Below are 17,739 nucleotides of genomic sequence, written 5' to 3' on the forward strand. Positions count from 1 at the left end.
AAAAGGACATTGGTCTCCAGATTGCCCAAAAAAGAAACAAGAGGAGTCAGAAGAAAAGAAGGATTCTTCAGAAGAAGAGAGGGATTCTTCGGAAGAAGAGAGGGATTCTTCGAAAGAAGAGAGGGATTCTTCAGAGGAAGAAGAGGAAGAAAGAAGACAATTCTATTTAAAAGAAGCAAAGAAACAGGAGAAGAAAAGAAGAAGGGAAGAAAATGAGGAAAAAACGGTGAAGAACTTCAAAAAACAGAGAGACTAAACAAGGAGAAAGAAGAAGTCAATGAACTTTTAATTAAAGTGTTCTGTGGTGAATTGTGAATTGGATTGTAAAAAATGGATAAAAGAATACATGAATGATATAAGGTAAGTGTCTTTGAGTTTTGATTTTAAAATAAGAAGCTACACTCACGCACTCATACACAGACACGTACTATAAGGGTAAAATGGGTGGGGTTTATTTTTGAGTTATTGGCAAATTGAAATTGTATTTCTTTTCGAGAAATGTGGGTGGCCCTGAAAAGGGCCTTTCTATTTTGGTGTAGGGGTGAGTTTAACCAATCAACTTTAACTGCCTTAAGCCTTTGCCACGGCCAAGGCCTACTTCTGATGATTGGGTTGAAATCACTAAGGGTGGTACAACAGGCTTAGTCACAGGGTTGGCATGTTTAGCTCGGGAAGGTCGTATTCTCTTCGGTCGTGATAAAGAAGTCTGATACATTTGTTTCAGACTTCTTAACTCCGCTAAAATGTCCAACAGTACCGTAGCCGTTTGATTTTCACCCTCTTGTTTCTTTGCTGCTACTTCTTCTTGCTGTTGTTGCTGTTGTTTTTTTCTTACCTCTTCTTGTTGCTGTTGCTGTTGCTGTAGGAGAAAAGCTTGTTCCGCTTCCTTTTGTCGTTGCATAAATTTCTCCAATTCTTCTTTCTGTCTCTGTCTAAAATTCTCCACTTGCGGTAATGAAGAAGGTAACGAAGGTTCCGGAACAAATTCTTGCGAGGTAAGAAAATCCACAAAATCCCAATTCACCTCTTCTGAAAGTAAGTCCGGGTTCCCTTGGGCAGTCTCCCCTGCTGGTGCACCCCAATGGATCGTTTTCTGAGTTTCCGTCATGTTGAATCACTGTCGCATAGATTGACTGCACACAAGCGCTAGCGAATCTATATAGACCAACTGACGTCACAGACTACTCTCTTCGGATTGGATGCGGGCTGACTGAATTTTGTAACGCGTGTTTGGATTGGTGAATGAACTCAATCCGTTTCAATCCTGCCTCTACCTATAAATAAGCGCAGTTCAGTGCATTGATTCACTTGTTCTCGTCGCTTCAAGATGTGGACCGATGTGCAATCTTCTACGCTTGTGTCTTCCATGATGTTCCGGACGGACATACCCATGTATGTCCGATCCAAGTGGACTGTTGTCCACAGGACAAACACCAGTCTGTGGATACGTAGGATCTACGTAGAAAGACAAGGATGCCTCAAAAGAGTCCTGATTTACGGTCCTACAGTGAAACGCAGCCTAAGGACAAGAAGAAGATCAATGCGGTGCCCTTTATGTTAATGAATACATTAACATAAACCCAAAGGCCCTTTTCAGGGCCAGCCATATTTCTCGAAAAGAGATAGCCTTTCCATTGCCTACCCCCTTTTTTTTTTTTAAATTTAAATTTAAAAAATTTTTTAAAAAAATCCCAAAAGCCCAAACTCTATTCCCCATGTTAATTTCCCTTGTCACTAGACAGTCCCAAACTCTATGTTAAATTCCCATTGTCCCTAAAGTGACCCACGATTTCTCTCCATGTTAAATTTCCATTGTCTCTAATCTGACCCAGGGGTCTTTTTAATGCTAAGTCCCATTGTCCCTAATGTGCCCCACTTTACTACTATTATGATACACTTATCATACCTGTATATGAAATCTTAATACTAACACTTATACTTGCAATACTACTACTAATAAAAACACCTGCATTGATAATTTGATTATGTTCAATTGGACTTGTATCTAAATGATCACCAGCTGTATGAAAAGACATATTTTAATATATAGATATTGGATGGAATACTAGTTACCACAATTGAATAGTCATATGATAAATGATATATTATTTTAAACAATTTATATTTGCAGTGAAACATACTTTTACATTATTTTCACTTAAATTTCATTTATAGAACAGTATACTCTGCATTCATTAAATTACTGAAATGGTTAATAATACAACAACAAATACTGCAACTTCCAGAATCACAAAAATCAAAAGATATAAACAAAAACTTCCCTACATGTATCAACAGTTGTCACTTAATAGACAGAACTATGAAGATTTAGAATAGGATGTTAACAAATTAGGTATTCAAGTTAAAAAGAAAAAAAATACCAAGTAAGCTTACTACCAAAAAATCAAACAATAACAGTGAATTTTAGTACATTCCCAGGAAACAGAATATATGATTTTTCTTAACTTGATCTGATACATCTTAAATCTATAGAAAATGATTCATATTGTATGACTAAAATATTATGTAAACAAAAATTCCATCACTTTTTTCAGATGCAACATGCATACCCCAACCCATCCTTCTTGATCATAAAGTATACCAGCATTCCACTATAAGATGGGGAGCTGTAGTGGCTCAGTGGTTAGCTTTCTGGACCTGTGAAATAAGGTAGGTTCAAATTCTACCATCAGACCAACCTGGGTTAGCTACCATGGTGTGTCCTTGGGCAAGGCACTATACTTAAAGTGCCTTGGCACTAAATAACTTACTTGTGTTGGTTTACCATAAAAGGCCAAACCAATCACAAAAAACAACAACTTTAAAATATGAGTTTTGTCAATACTAAGTAAATGAAAATCATACTGAAGAAATGTTTTTGTTAATACAGTTTAATGGATCTAAAAAATCTCTTTCTTCTGCAGGAGTTTAAAATGTTAAATTAAAAAGGTCATGGTACACATTGCTTTGTTCGTACACATCAGGCTCCGTAACCCATATCCAACTAAAAAATTTAGTAGAGTCTGAATAAAACATATTTTAATCTGGATGATAATATTCTTTCTCCATTCATATATTACACCACCAAGATTGATCCAAATAAGATTACATTTTACTATAACACTGAGGATGAGTATGCCTCTTAACAACTGACAAATGTGGAGAGAATGGAGTTAAACTGAACTTTGATTTCTTTTCAACCATAGCACAAGATGATCATTTATTATGAAAAAACCTGAATAAAGTTGGAGTTCATAACCATGACAGTCTTGATACAATATAAATTCAATATATTATTGTTGTCTTGAGGTATAGTTCTGTATATTACAATCTCACACAAGATCAGGGTATATTTTAGTACCATACAGTTAATTCGGGATTGTATTAATACCTATTCTGGTGAATGAACATTAAATAAGATTTACTATTTTGGAACCAGTTGCAATAAAGTTTACTAAACAAGAGAAAATATGACTTTACTATAATATCTAAAATGTAAAATCTGCAAACAGAATACTTGCTTGACTTTACACTTCAACTATATCATAATATTTATTTGAAATGAATTTATGCAAATGGCATTAAATTGGGTTTCAGGCTGGTAATGACAATGGTAGTAGTGAATAGGGACGGTCTAGGGACTAGGGAACTTCCATGTTAAAAAGGGTATATCCACTCTGGGGACTATGTAATTTAACATGGGAGAAAAAAAAATATCCATTCTAGGGACAAGGGGAATTTAACATGGGAGAAAGAAAAAAAACTATTCACTCTAGGGACAAGGGAAATTGAACATGGGGAATAAATCGTGGGACTGTCTTGGGACTAGGGGAAATGGAACAGGGTCGGGACTCTATTTTAATAAGGTCCTGTCCTGATGGGTCTATGAAAATGGAACAGGCGAAAATTGAAACAGGGAGGGGTCTCTATTTTTTTCTTATTTTTTTAAACAAAAAAATAAAAAAGGGGTAGCCATTTGAAAGTCAAGATCTTTTCGAGAGATAGGAATGGCCCTGAAAAGGGCCTTTGGTTTTATGTTAATATACCCTTAACATAAAGGGCATCTGTGACATCTTCTTCTTGACCTTAGGCTGCGTCTGACTGCAGGACCATAGATTAAGACTCTTTTGAGGCATCCTTGATGCTCCACATAAGATTCTTCGCATCCACAGGCTGGTGTCTGTCCTGTGGATAACAGTCCAGTTGGATCGGACATACATTGATATGTCCGTCCGGAACATCATCGAAGACACAAGTGTTGAATATTGTACGTCGGTCCACATGTTGGGGTGCTGAGTAACAGGTGAAGGAATGCAGTGAACTGTACTTATTTATAGGGGGAGGAAGGATTGAAACGGATTGAGTTTGTTGACCAATCCAAACACGCGTTACAAAATTCAGTCAGCCCACGTCCAATCCGAAGAGAGCAGTCTGTGACGTCACATAGTCTATATAGATTCGCTAGCGCCTGTGCGCAGTCAATCTAAGCGACAGTTTTTCAACATGACGGAAACTCAGAAAACGATCAGTTTGGGTGCACTGATGGTGGAGACTACCCAAGGGAACCCAGACTTACTTTCAGAAGAGGTGAATTGGGATTTTGTGGATTTTTTTACCTTGCAAGAATTTGTTCCTGAACCTTCGTCACCTTCTCCTTCATTACCGCACATTGAAAATTTTAGACAGAGACAGAAAGAAGAATTTGAGAAATTTATACAACAGCAAAAGGAAGCGGAACAAGCTTTTCTGCTACAGCAACAGCAGCAAGAAGAAGAGGTAAGAAAAAAACAACAAGAAGAAGAAGCAGCAGCAAAGAAACAAGGGTGTCAAAATCAAACGGTCATGGTACTGTTAGACATTTTAGCGGAGTTAAGAAGTCTGAAACAATGTATCAGACTTCTTTATTACGGCCGAAGAGAATACGACCTTCCCAAGCTAAACACTCCAACCCTGTGACTACGCCTACTGCACCACCCTTAGTGATTTCAACGAAATCATCATCAACAGTACGCAGTCCAGAAGTAGGCCTTAGCCATGGCAAAGGCTTAAGACAGTTAAAGTTGATTGTTTAAACTCACCCCTTACACCAAAAAAGGCCCTTTTCAGGGCCATCCACGTCTCTCGAAAAGAGATAGACTTTCAATTGCCAATAACTAAAAAAAAACATTTTACCCAATAGTACCTGTCTGTGTATGAGTGTGCTTGAGTGTAGGTTCTTATTTTAAAATCAAAACCCAAAGACACTTACCTTTTATAATTAATTTATTCTTTTATAAATATTTACAATTCACAATTCACAACAGAGCACTTTAAAAAGTTCATAGACTTATTCTGTCTCATTGTTCACTCTCTGTTTTTTTAATTTCTTCACCGTCATAGTCTTTTCCTCCTCTTCCTCCTCACTTTCTTCCCTTCTTTTCTTCTCCTGTTTCTTTTTCTTCACCTGTCTGTTTTCTTCCTCTTCTTCTTCCTCTTCCTCTGAAGAATCTCTCTCTTCTTCTGACTCCTCTTGTTTCTTTTTTGGGCAGTCTGGTGACCAATGTCCTTTTTCTTGACAATAATAACAGGTATCTTGACTTTTGTCTCTTCTAACCCCTTTTTTTTCTTTTTTGACGGTCTGGACACTCTGAAGACCAATGCCCTTTCTTCTGACAGATATAGCAAGTATCTTGACTTTTATCTTGAAAGGAAGGAGAGTAGTCCCTCGGCTGGTCTGAAGAGAATTTTCTAATGACCCCTCGCAAAGCTCTGATGAAACGTTCGATCTTGGTAGTCTCTTCCATCGTTGTGCTCAGTTTGAGAGTGAAATGAATAGTGAAAGGACAAGACACATACCCTTTATATACGCTGGTCTGCTATGACTATAAATTAGTCCATGGTGTTTAAACTTTAGTCATTTGACTTTTTGCTATCGAGATGAAATGATCCAATTCATTTGAGAAGAAAGAAGAAGAAAGTAAGAGGCAGAAACGTGATCTATCGCCTCGTACCAGGGCTGAAGTCTTGGCACAAATTCATGCCAGTGATTTTGAAGAGGACATGAGTGAACCAGAATCCAAACCCTCTAAACAAAGTTTACCACCCTTAGTCAACCCTGAAAAGTACTATGACATTCGAGAGACGGAAAAGCGTCCCTCTAGAAAATTTAGAACTACGGCTTACAAATACACAGTGAAGTTTAAAGATTTCAAGTCTGAAGTACTGTTAGAGAAAGCAGAAGGGTTCATCACCGACATGTGGGATTCTTTGCTCACCACACTCAAGCGACAATGTCAACCCAAAGAAGATGATCGCTTGAGACTTTCCATACAACATGACGGCTTGAAATCCCCTGTTTGGATCGAGTTTAGCAGCCCTGCAGAATTGACCACTTCCAAAGTCATGGACAAGATTCAACACGTGCAACAATCTAATCACCAGTTTGACATCACCGATGGAAAAGCCACACTGGACATGACCCACGTCTCTCCTCCTCAAGGGACCGGACAATGCAGAAAGACCTTATTGGTCAACAACCTTCGCATTACCAAAACAAGTTTTGTCCAAATTAACAATTTTCAAGACCACATGTGTTTAACCCGAGCCATCATGGTGGGATGAACTTATGCCGACAAGAACGACACGGTAGAATGGAAAAGAGCCTGGGAGAACATTCGAAAATCGAACCGAGCCAAACAACGAAATGAAGCAGAACGTCTGTTACAACAAGCATGCCTGTCCAAAGACACATCCTGTGGCAATCCTGAGATGCAAAAATTGCAAGATGCCCTAGCTCCACGATACACCTTGAAAGTGCACCCTCAAGAAGTGCGCGGGTCTCTGTTGTTTCGAGGGAAAGACTTTAAGGATGGATTCACCTCTATCATCACGATGACCATTTCGATACCATTACCACTATCACTGGATTCCTGGGATACAAATATTACTGTGAGAAATGTGACTGATGATGGTTATAATAATCGAGAGCAACACAAACATTGTGGATCGAAATGCTCAGGATGTTTGGCCTCTCAACCCTGTCTGAGCGAAGGGCAAGAACCAGTGCATTGTCCTGCTTGTCTGCGCACATTTGTCAGCCCTGCCTGTTACCAACAACATCTGAAGATGCAAGGTTCACAGAAGAAATGTGCTTGTCAACTCCTGAGATTGTGCCCAATGTGTGGACAAGATCTATGTATCAACAGTACCAAGGCACACGTATGTTCAGGAAAGAAAAAATGTCACATTTGTCACTGCATCGTGGACTTGGAACACCAATGCTACATGCAAAAATACCAATCCCAACCAGAGAAAGAGGATGGTCACAAGAAGAAGAAAGGCAATTTCATCTTTTTCGATTTCGAATGCATGCAAGAGACTGGTATTCACATTCCTAATTTCTGCGTGGCTCATCGAGCGTGCGAGAAGTGATTCAAGAACCTATCTTGAGTTATTGCCCTCACTGCAGTAAGATTCCTGGAGGGCGTGAAAAAATCTTTCAAGGACCAAACACACTGGCCGATTTCACACAATGGGTCTTAGACCCAATCGACAAGACGTGGAGCCAAGAGGACATCGAACATTATTATGGAGAATGTCATCACCATGCCACGGTGATGGCTCACAATTTCTCCGGATACGATGGACAGTTTCTTTTGAGATGTTATACGGAACATGGCATCGAGCGTCCTAAAATCACTTTGAACGGAGCCAAAATCATTTTCATGCAAGTGGGACAAGTGCAGTTTAAAGATTCGATGAGCTACTTAGCCATGCCTTTGAGTCGAATGCCTAAAATGTTTGGAATGACAGAAATGGCTAAAGGGTACTTTCCACACTTTTTCAATACAGAAGCCAATCAACATGCCGTTCTACCCCATTTGCCTCAGGCTCACTATTACGACCCTGACAACATGCGTACCGAACGAGAAACTTTCTACGCTTGGTACCAGGCTCACGCCTCCGACCCTTTCGACTTTCAGGAGGAAATGCTAAAGTATCGTCGTTCCGACGTGGACATTTTACGGCGATGATGTGGAAAATTTCGAGAACTGTTCATGGAACACGGAGGGGTTGATCATTTAAAAGAGGCTTGCACCATTGCCAAAGCGTGTTCCTTAGTCTACCGACAACGATTCATGCTTGAAAACACTGTGGCTGTCATCAGTCCTCAAACGACCAACTATGTCAAACGTCAATACTCGGTCAAAGCCCCATGCTGGTTGCATTACTTGTGCGACAAAGAAGACAAATGGATTCAGCATGCCCGCAACGGACAGGGCGAAAAGATCATCGGAATGCATTCGGTCGATGGCTGGGACTTAGAAAACCCCAAGATCATGTACGAGTTTAATGGTTGCTTATTTCACGGATGTCCCGTCTGTTACCCTGACCGCGGCACTAAACATCAGTTCTTACAACAAACCATGGAAGACTTGTACCAGGCCATTTGTCAGCGACGCCTAAAGTTAGAACAGGAAGGATACCAAGTGGTGGAAATGTGGGAACACAAATACAATCACCGTTTGAACACCGATCCCGAGTTTAAACGCCTCATGGAAAGTTACCAGTTCATGGACCCCCTGAACCCAAGTGATAGTTTGTACGGAGGAAGGACCAATGCCACCTGTTTGCTGTACCAAGCTGACGAAGAGAAAGGAGAAGAAATCAAATACTTGGACGTGTGTTCACTGTATCCCTACGTGTGCAAATATTCTTGCTTTCCTGCAGGGCACCCACAATTGTTCACCGAACACATCGACCTAAAAAACATTCGACAATACGAAGGCTTGATCAAGTGCAAAGTTTTGCCTCCCACGAACCTATACCATCCCGTCTTACCTCACCATTGCCAAGGCAAACTTATGTTTCCTTTGTGCCGTACTTCTGCTGAAACGTGCAACCAAGATCAACCTTGTCATCACACCCAGGAAGAACGGGCCTTGACGGGGACATGGGTCAGCGTAGAATTGTTCAAAGCTCTGAACATGGGATACCAACTGTTAGAAGTGTACGAAATTTGCCACTTTCCCAAGACACAATAATTCCACAAGGGTGACCCCACGCAGAAAGGCATTTTCGCAGACTACGTGGATGCCTTTTTGAAACTGAGCAAGAAGCCAGTGGCTATCTGTCCTGGTGTCACACTCCCGAAGACCAAAAGACATTCAGAGAGAAATTCTGGGCACAAGAAGGCATTACTTAAGATCACATTGAGAAAAACGAAGGCGGCGATCGTTTGCCAGAGTGATGTTAAATTGCTTGTGGGGTAAAATGGCACAATGACCGTGTTTACCCAAGATGGAGTATTTGACCGAACCTTCCCGCTACTTTCAGATGATTCACAACAAAGCCAAATTCATGAAACACGTGGACATCGTTCGTGAGGATTTGATCTTGGTGAATTACGAAGAAGATCTGAACTTTGTAGAAGATGACCCCTTTGGAAATGTCATCATTGCAGCTTACATGACAGCTCATGCTCGCTTAAAATTGTACGAAGCTTTAGAACTGTTAGGGGAACGTGTCTTGTACTTTGACATGGACAGTTGCATTTATATCGATCACCCAAGTCAACAGCACCCTGACATCGAAGGAGACCGTTTAGGAGCCTGGACAGACGAGCACCCCGATGACAAGATTCTAAGTTTCGTCAGTGGCGGTCCCAAAAATTACGGCTACGAATACTGGGACAAACAAGGAGAAGTGCACACGAAGTGTAAAGTGAAAGGACTTACTCTGAATTATCGTACCAGTCGAGTGGTCAACTTTGGCGTATTGAAAGAAGCCTTGCAGTCTAGAGAAAGTGACCACCTATCAACCCAACAAGATTGTACGTTTACCCACACACCACATCGTCAGTCGACCCTTGGAAAAAGTCTATCAAATCGTGTAGCAGAAGCGAGTGCGGCTTCCCACCCACTTTACTTTGCCGTATGGACATGTCGGTATAAAACATTGGTTGTAAGAGGATAGCCACCCACCAGAAGGATGACTTCGCCACAGCAAGAATCGAGTGAGAAATCCAGTGAGAACTCCAAGTTCAAACCCTACCATTTTCCAGTCTTCTTACCTGACTATTGTGATTGTGCCCGTCGATTGGACACATTTCAAAAATGGCCTACGGATAGGGAAGGATTACCTTCTTCGTATGTTTTAGCTAGAACAGGATTTGTCTACTTCGGACCTGAGTCAGGATTGGGATACGAAGTACAGTGTTTCGCTTGCGGACTGAAGTTACGAATGGATCTATGTATCTACAAAGATTCAGCTATTCTGGAACATACTCGATGGTCTCCACACTGCCCTTACCTTTCAATGGCCTTTCCACCCATTAAACTACGGTACAATTATGACGGTACCTTAGAGATGGTACCTTCCAAAACTAGACGTAAACACATTGCATCCTATTTCATTGTTGTTTCTTTTCCACATAATAGCTTATTTTTTTATAAAATGTTAAACTTTACTAATCTTTTTTCAAGATCACTTTAGTTTGCAAAAATATATCTTGTCATTTATTGGCATTCTACATTGAATTTTGTAAACTAGCTATAAACCTGACCTAATTACTCAACTTAACTGCTGACAGAAACAGTCTACAGTAAATGTATTTCATTTCTATAGCTCGATGGATAAACATTACATCTTTTAAAGCTGTGCACAGAATAGGCCGACATATCACGAGTCAGGAAAACATGGGGGTGGTATCCCCTGTGTCCAAAATTAATATCATTTTGAATAGAATATTCTAGTGACAATTGCTTCTTTTCAAATGGTAAGCATTGCTTTTTTTTATTTTCGTCAATCTGTCAAATTCGGTATGCATTTTGCTTTAATATTTGAGATGGAAACCTTAGGTGCATAGAAATGTCAGACAGCATTATACATCATGGATGGTGTCCAACATACTTTTATGATCATAAAACAAAATCCCATTTTTTAGTTATGGCCACTGATTTAAAAAATATTCATCCAAGCTAAATATAATAATAATAATAATGAGGACTTTGTATAGCGCCTAATCTTTAGAGGCTCTAAGCGCTTTGCAACATTAGACAACATAAAAACATACACAATGATATGATTACAAAAACAAACACCATGAAATTAGAAAACATAAAAAACATGCTGAGAATATTTAAGGTAGTTAACATTATTAAGTCATTAAGTTTGTTTTTGTAGTCAGAATAAGTAGTTTTGAGAGCACTCTTGAATGGGATCACTGCGTCTTTGCGTCTAAGTTCAGTGGGCAATTCATTCCATGTTGCTGGGCCCTGGTATGCAAAAGAATGCTGTCCATGTGACTTTGTTTTCATAGTGAGAATAATGAGTATATGATTGTCGGAAGAGGAGCGTAAGTATCTTGCTTGTGTGTACACATAGGTGAGGTCGGATAGGTATGTTGGACTAGAGTCTGTCAGTGAAACGTAGCACAGAGAACTAATGTTGTGTTTGATTCTGGATCGAATGGATAGCCAGTGTCGGGTACAGAGCAGCGGGGAGGTGTGCTCTGATTGTGGTACTCTAAGTATGATCCAAGCAGCTATGTTTTGAACTTTTTGAAGTCTCTGCAGTAGATATTAAGATGAACCAGACAGAATTGAGTTACCATAGTACAGTCTTGAAAGTAGTAATGAACACACAAGTGTTTTAGTGGCATCAACTGAAAGATATCTGAGAATGGAGCTGATGCGTCTCAGCTCAAGATATGCAGCCTTGCATATGTTCATGACATGTTGGTGCAATGTGAGAGTACTGTCCAGAGTAACACCTAGGTTTTGTACTGATTGTGTGAATTTAATGTTGGTGTTGCTGATATTTATTGTGTGAGGTAAAGGATGTGAATGAGAAAGTCTTTGTGTTTTAATCAGAATGGCCTCAGTTTTATCATCATTCATCTGCAGCTTGTTACAAGTCATCCATGATTTCACATCAGAAATGCACATCTCTACACCTTGGATGGTAGCATCAACTTCAGTTGGGTGGCTAGATTTGTATATTTGGGTGTCATCAGTGTACAATTGGTGAGACACTGGATGATGATCTATGACACTTGAGAGCAGCTGAGTGTATAGAGTGTAGAGAACAGGTCCAAGAACAGACCCCTGTGCAACACCACAACATAGATCAACTGGGCTGGAGTGTAATCTATTTGCAGACACAATTTGTGTCCTGTGGCAAGGGCGATATGCAGATTGTACATTGCTAAAAAGACCGTTTGAATTCAGACAAGATGCAAGCTGGGATTGAACAACCTTTTGTAAGATTTTTTATATGAATTGGAGATTAGAAACCGGGCAGTAGTTCTTTAAATCCTTATGGTGTAGTGTTAGTTTCTTCAACAGAGGTTTTACAATGGGAGTTTTGAAAAATGATGGAAATTATGCTGATGAGAGAGAGGTATTAATAACATCAGTTAGTGAAGGCAATACTGGATCTAAGCACTCAAGCAGCAGTAATGTTGGAATTGGATCAAGTTCACATGACTTTGGTGCACTCTAGGATGATTATTTAAAGATGAAAATCTCAAGTGGAAACCTTTCTGGTCAGCCATCTCATCCAAAACCTCCTGAAATGGAGAGTATTTTGCAGACTCCAAGATTTCCTCTTATCCTGCTGGTATGTTCTATTTAGTTTATCTGGTCTCTTTTTATTTTTTATCAATTGCTTTTATACCATGCCACAATTGGAAATTCTTTATCAAAAGTATGTATAAATTTCATCATTTTTCTGTCTGTTTAATAAGATGTGTTTAAGAGTACTTACTTACTCATGATGCTGTATATATGAGATTAGATGTTTTGTTAAAAAAGAATGCATTTTGTGATATATTGTATCACTGCTTTATATACAGTGGTCATTGCAACCAGTATGCATTTTGTTTACATGCCAAAAAATCCAGTCTGATTTCTTTGTTTCTTTTTTACTGCAATTAAGGAGTAGTGATAATCTTTATACTCTTAGCTGCATCCAGAAGGACAACACCATCACCATCCCCATCCACTCTGGAGTGGAGAATATAAAGATTTCTCTCTGCCAGTTCCTCTGCAAGTAGTAAGTATTGAGGATGGAAAAAAATGTACATTATAGAATAATGAAACAAATACTACAGGTGTTGACTTTTATATAATCTCTTATTTCATTTACAGCTCTATAAATATGAGTAGGTCAATTATACACTGTATTTATGAATTTAATTCTCATCTAAGGTAGTAGAACTGTTTTATGTTTGACAAAATGTTGGGCAATTTGTGGCCATACACTAAAAACACATTTTGTAGCATTTAAAAATGCTTATGTTCAATGCACGTACAACTCATTGGTTTCTTGTCACTTCAGTTGATAATAGTCTTGTCATCTTGTAGACATTTTGAATGTTAGTGTTCAATGCTAAGGTCATATACATTGATTCAACATCAAAATTTGTTTGCAAAATGGAAGATTATGACATGAAAGCACAAGCTCTTGTAGCTTAGATACTGTTATTTCAGAACATTGTGAGATGTTAATTAATTAAATTATAGGTCATAAAACATACTGTTCAAGACTTATTTGTGCAAATAAACAATGAATTGTTTTTCATTGATGTGTCGACTGTTCATCATTCCATTGGTTTTTTTATTTTTCTTTCTGATGTATACCATTGTCTTGTGTAAGTCAGACGCCTAAACCATCTACATTGAATGCAGACTTTACAGACACCAGCAGTGAAACAACATATCCAGGGAATAAAAAAATAAAGGATTATAGGGAAAAGTTTTCATATAAACTGTACAAAAACCATGTATTTCATTTCATAAATATATTTCATTGTTAAACCCATGTTCACTGTACAGATCTTTTTAAGGAGTTTATAATAATGATCTTGATCTTTCAAAACTAATGTCATCACAAATCTGTTACAGATTTCCAGTTCAAAGTACTTATGAAACTGGACACAAATATTGAGAATTTGTTGGAGCAGCTGGCCCTCCAAGTTCATACACAAGGCCCAGACACAGAATATAGAGAAGAAATTCTTGCAATGCCATGTGATTCAGTGGAGGAACTAGAGGGCCTTTGCCAGAGGTTGGAGGAGAATCCCAAACTCTCCAAGAAGATGGTAAATTGGGGCTTTATTTTCTATTTAAAAAAACTGTTATAACCTTTATTTGCTGTTGTGAACCTCAATATGCATTATACAAGTTCTGCAGTGCCTGTATAATTATTTTTGGGGGTGGGGTGAACATGTAGTGGTCGGCTGTTTTGTCTTACGGATGTAGGCCAAAACATGTTTAGAGATGAACATGTAACAGGTATTTTACTACATATACACTATTACATATTATGTGGCTACTTTAATTCAATCCTTGAGTGAATGTCATTTATGAAGTTAATAGATTCACGGTGGTTAATTTGGTTTATAATTGCTATTAGTACATTGTGTTGCATAGTTAATGTTATCAAATTTTTTTCAAGTTAGAGAAATTAAATTTGCTTGCAAAACCATGGCAAAAAATAACTATATACAAGCATATTTTGTCACATCGATCATGAAATACTACTACTAATAATAATATCAAAATCAAAAAATAGTAATATTATTATTATTATTATTTTCAGATATGCTACTTGAGCTCCCTTGGCAGGTTTACAATTGGGGATAGTGTCTGCAGGATGATGAAAAAGCTTAAAACAAAAAGACTGGCCAGAGTATAATCCAAAGGGATGTAAAGGGAAAAAAGCATTTCAAGAGCTTGTGATATGTCAGGTTTTGATAAGTAAGTATGGCTTGATTTAAATTGTGTTTTTCATGTGACTTGCCAGAGATTTTTAAATGAATTGATAAAGTAACTTGAGACACATTTCAAAGTACATGTTTTAAAAATATTCCATTGATTATTGCTGGCATTTAGAAAAATGCAATGCATCCTTTGTTGTGAAACTTATTTTAAAACATTGTATTACTCTTGCAGAAGCCTGCTTGAAAACTAATGGCAAAGCAAAGGCAAATGGAATGGAAGAGACCATATCAGAGACCCTCAAATATGCACCCAACCAACGCAGAATGATAAAAAACAAGGTAATCCAAATGACTCTTATTTCATCAATATTGGATTCAGTTTCGTCTTTTAAAGCATAGTATTTGCAAAGCGGATGCATTTCTAAACTGATAACAAAATCAGCTTATCCTATTGCCCAGGACTATCAGAGCTAGAGTCCAGCTAACTACAATATGCATATATCTTGTCTGATCGGACAAGTGCCTCCATTTGGAATTTTTATTCACATGAAATATTTGGATGAAATAAATTCATCTTTGTGCAAATTGATTGCACCATCCACTTGCCAGAAATGACAAGTAAGTGCAAAGTTATCTTGTATCATGGCTTAACGATAGTAAGGGAAGCACAAGTGCAGTGAAGAAAATTTCATACATTTTTATAATGCTGATTAACATGACTTCTGCATATGTAACTAGTGCTGAGATGATATGACTTTATTTAAGCATTACAATTTTGTTTTAATTTGCAGGTGCCTGAGCAGAAGAAGTAATAGATAAACTTTACAGTGGAGTTGGAGACTGATTCTGATTCATAATCTTAATTAAATCTAGAAAATAAACATTAAAGTCATATTAAAATATCTGTTGTATTGTTTCCTTCTTTCATTTTTCTCTTAAAAACAAATGTCTGAACCTTTAGTCTGTAAATTCAGTGGATTCCTTATCAGCCCATCTACTTTTACTTTACACCATGCTACTTAAAAAAAAAAATGAATTATCCCCATTGGGGTAGGTCCCCCCAACCCCCCACTCTACTTTGTCAACTTACCTGCCACATTTAAATCTAATGGAAGGCCCTGCTGTAAAGCCTGTTAGTAAAACTACCCAACAAGAGGATTTCATACATTTGCAACTCCTAGATGGATGGTAATGTTTTCATTTTTGTAATGTAGATTTGGACATTCTTGCCACCAGTATGGAATATGTGTTTCAGAAACACAAGCAGCTTTCATCAGATTTGCATATAGGTTTTATATGTTGTGAGTATGTTGTAGGAAGTTTTTTTAAATAACATCATATGAGATGATGCCAGTGGAAATGGCAGAAAAGTGTCTGTATTGTTCACCAACTACACCTTGTTCTTACAAAATGTGGCTGTTACACATTCCCATGATGATGTCACTGACAGCCATCAGTGAGGAATGCCCCAACAAGCATAATACAAATTGCTTCCATTGTAATTGTTACAATTCCATTCTGACCACTCCGGTGTCCTAGTGGTTAGAGCGTCCGCCTCAGAAGCGGGAGGTCATGGGTTCAAACCCCAGCCAAGTCATACCAAAGACTTACAAAAATGGCATTAACAGCTACCTTGCTAGACGCTCAGCATTAAGAGGTTAGTGTTAGGACTGATCGGCCTGGTGTCAGGATAATGTGACTGGGTGCAACATCATACTACATGTTTGCAGCATGATGCCCCAGTGCTATACATCACTATAAACTGCCACACTGCAGACATCGTAGCAATATGACTGAAAAATTATTCAAGCTACGTTAAAAATCCAATCACACACACACAATTCCATTCTACGATCCAGAACCAACACTAATTCCGTACTACATTTCTTGCATTTCAATCCAATTTTGCTTTTGAAATGTAGTGCCACTCAATTCATAATGAACCCATTCATTTCAAACACTCACAAATACTTATTATTCCTGTCTACAACTGACAAATATCTATATAAAAAACGTGTAACTGTGTTTTATGCAAGGGCATGGAGATGCACAAAAACTTGCACCTGAAGCTTGAATAAAACCCCGACTGTGGATAAGACTTTACCCATCGATTACCCCAGCTTGGGGATAAATTCCGACCGTGGCGATTTATTATATATCCTATGACTGCTCCAGCTTGAGGGCAAAATCCAAGCACATCCCTAAAAAGATAACAAGTATAGCGGCTCTTTACCTTCTGTAAATGCCACTTGAGCTTCCTGATGCTGTTGTATCTGCCATTTCACAGAATCACGAATGTGGATATATTTCTTAATTGCCTCTAGTTGTTGAGCTAGTTTAGCTGTATGAAATTCCTTTGTGCAGACTCACTCATTATTAATATTACAACAGTGATTTAATTACACATCACCTGTCAGCACACCGATGATAAGTCAGTTATTTTATAACACACCAACAAGCTTGCCCCTTGCACCCCCCCCCCTTTTTTTTTATTTGGGCACCTGTGGACATGAATATGCAAGGCTCAAATTGTCATTTTTAATATAAGATCTCAACATTTTTAAGGCCTTAATTTTAAAGACATCCTTAAAACCCCCAAAAGGTTATCAACTGGATCACCAGCCTTCGTTTAGAGTAACAGCAAGTATATATATATATTTAGGTCTAAGGAAACACAATAAAAATGTTTGATTTAACAATGACATATTTGCCTCAGGTCTGTGATCCTGAAGTGAATATTAACTGTCCATTTATTTTCTTGGCTTTTCTTTACTAAGAAATTGATTATAGAGATTTCTGCAATGGTGAAGGCAATGTAAAAATTGGTTACTATAACATACTTTTTACGCCATGTTTGAAAAAATAAATCCAATGGAAAGGTTATAGTCTGAAAATCTTCATTAAATTAAGTTAATATAGGGGAAAAAACTTTAAGAGTTCATAAATATTTTTCAGTGCTGAATAAAGATATAACACTTTCTGCTGTGATTTTAATAGTTTCTGAGAGCATGAAAAATTTCTAGAACTATAATGTA

General features: G+C 38.2%; 1 protein-coding gene across 3 annotated transcripts; it reads left to right on the top strand.

Annotated features, from left to right (window-relative positions):
- The first annotated feature begins 7,999 nt into the window (after positions 1-7,999).
- Positions 8,000-15,729, top strand: LOC149774136 (uncharacterized). Of its 3 annotated transcripts, XM_089945718.1 has the most exons (5): positions 8,000-13,035; positions 13,887-14,083; positions 14,584-14,741; positions 14,937-15,043; positions 15,496-15,728. In XM_089945718.1, the coding sequence occupies exons 2-3, from the start codon at positions 13,907-13,909 to the stop codon at positions 14,677-14,679; spliced, it is 273 nt and encodes a 90-aa protein (XP_089801844.1). In that variant the 5' UTR covers positions 8,000-13,035; positions 13,887-13,906; the 3' UTR covers positions 14,680-14,741; positions 14,937-15,043; positions 15,496-15,728. The 3 variants fall into 3 exon arrangements, with proteins under 3 accessions (XP_089801844.1, XP_089801843.1, XP_089801842.1); XM_089945717.1 differs by having other exon boundaries at positions 14,584-15,043; positions 15,496-15,729; XM_089945716.1 differs by having other exon boundaries at positions 8,004-13,035; positions 14,584-15,043; positions 15,496-15,698.
- The last annotated feature ends 2,010 nt before the right edge of the window (positions 15,730-17,739 follow it).

This window comes from Sinohyriopsis cumingii, unplaced genomic scaffold, assembly GCF_028554795.1.
Source record: "Sinohyriopsis cumingii isolate HCF-2022 unplaced genomic scaffold, ASM2855479v2 utg000426l, whole genome shotgun sequence".
NCBI lineage: Eukaryota > Metazoa > Mollusca > Bivalvia > Unionida > Unionidae > Sinohyriopsis > Sinohyriopsis cumingii.

Bases quoted from the DNA above. Each gene is read 5' to 3' on its own strand.
- LOC149774136 (XM_089945716.1), top strand. From the start codon at position 9,280: ATGGAGTATTTGACCGAACCTTCCCGCTACTTTCAGATGATTCACAAC.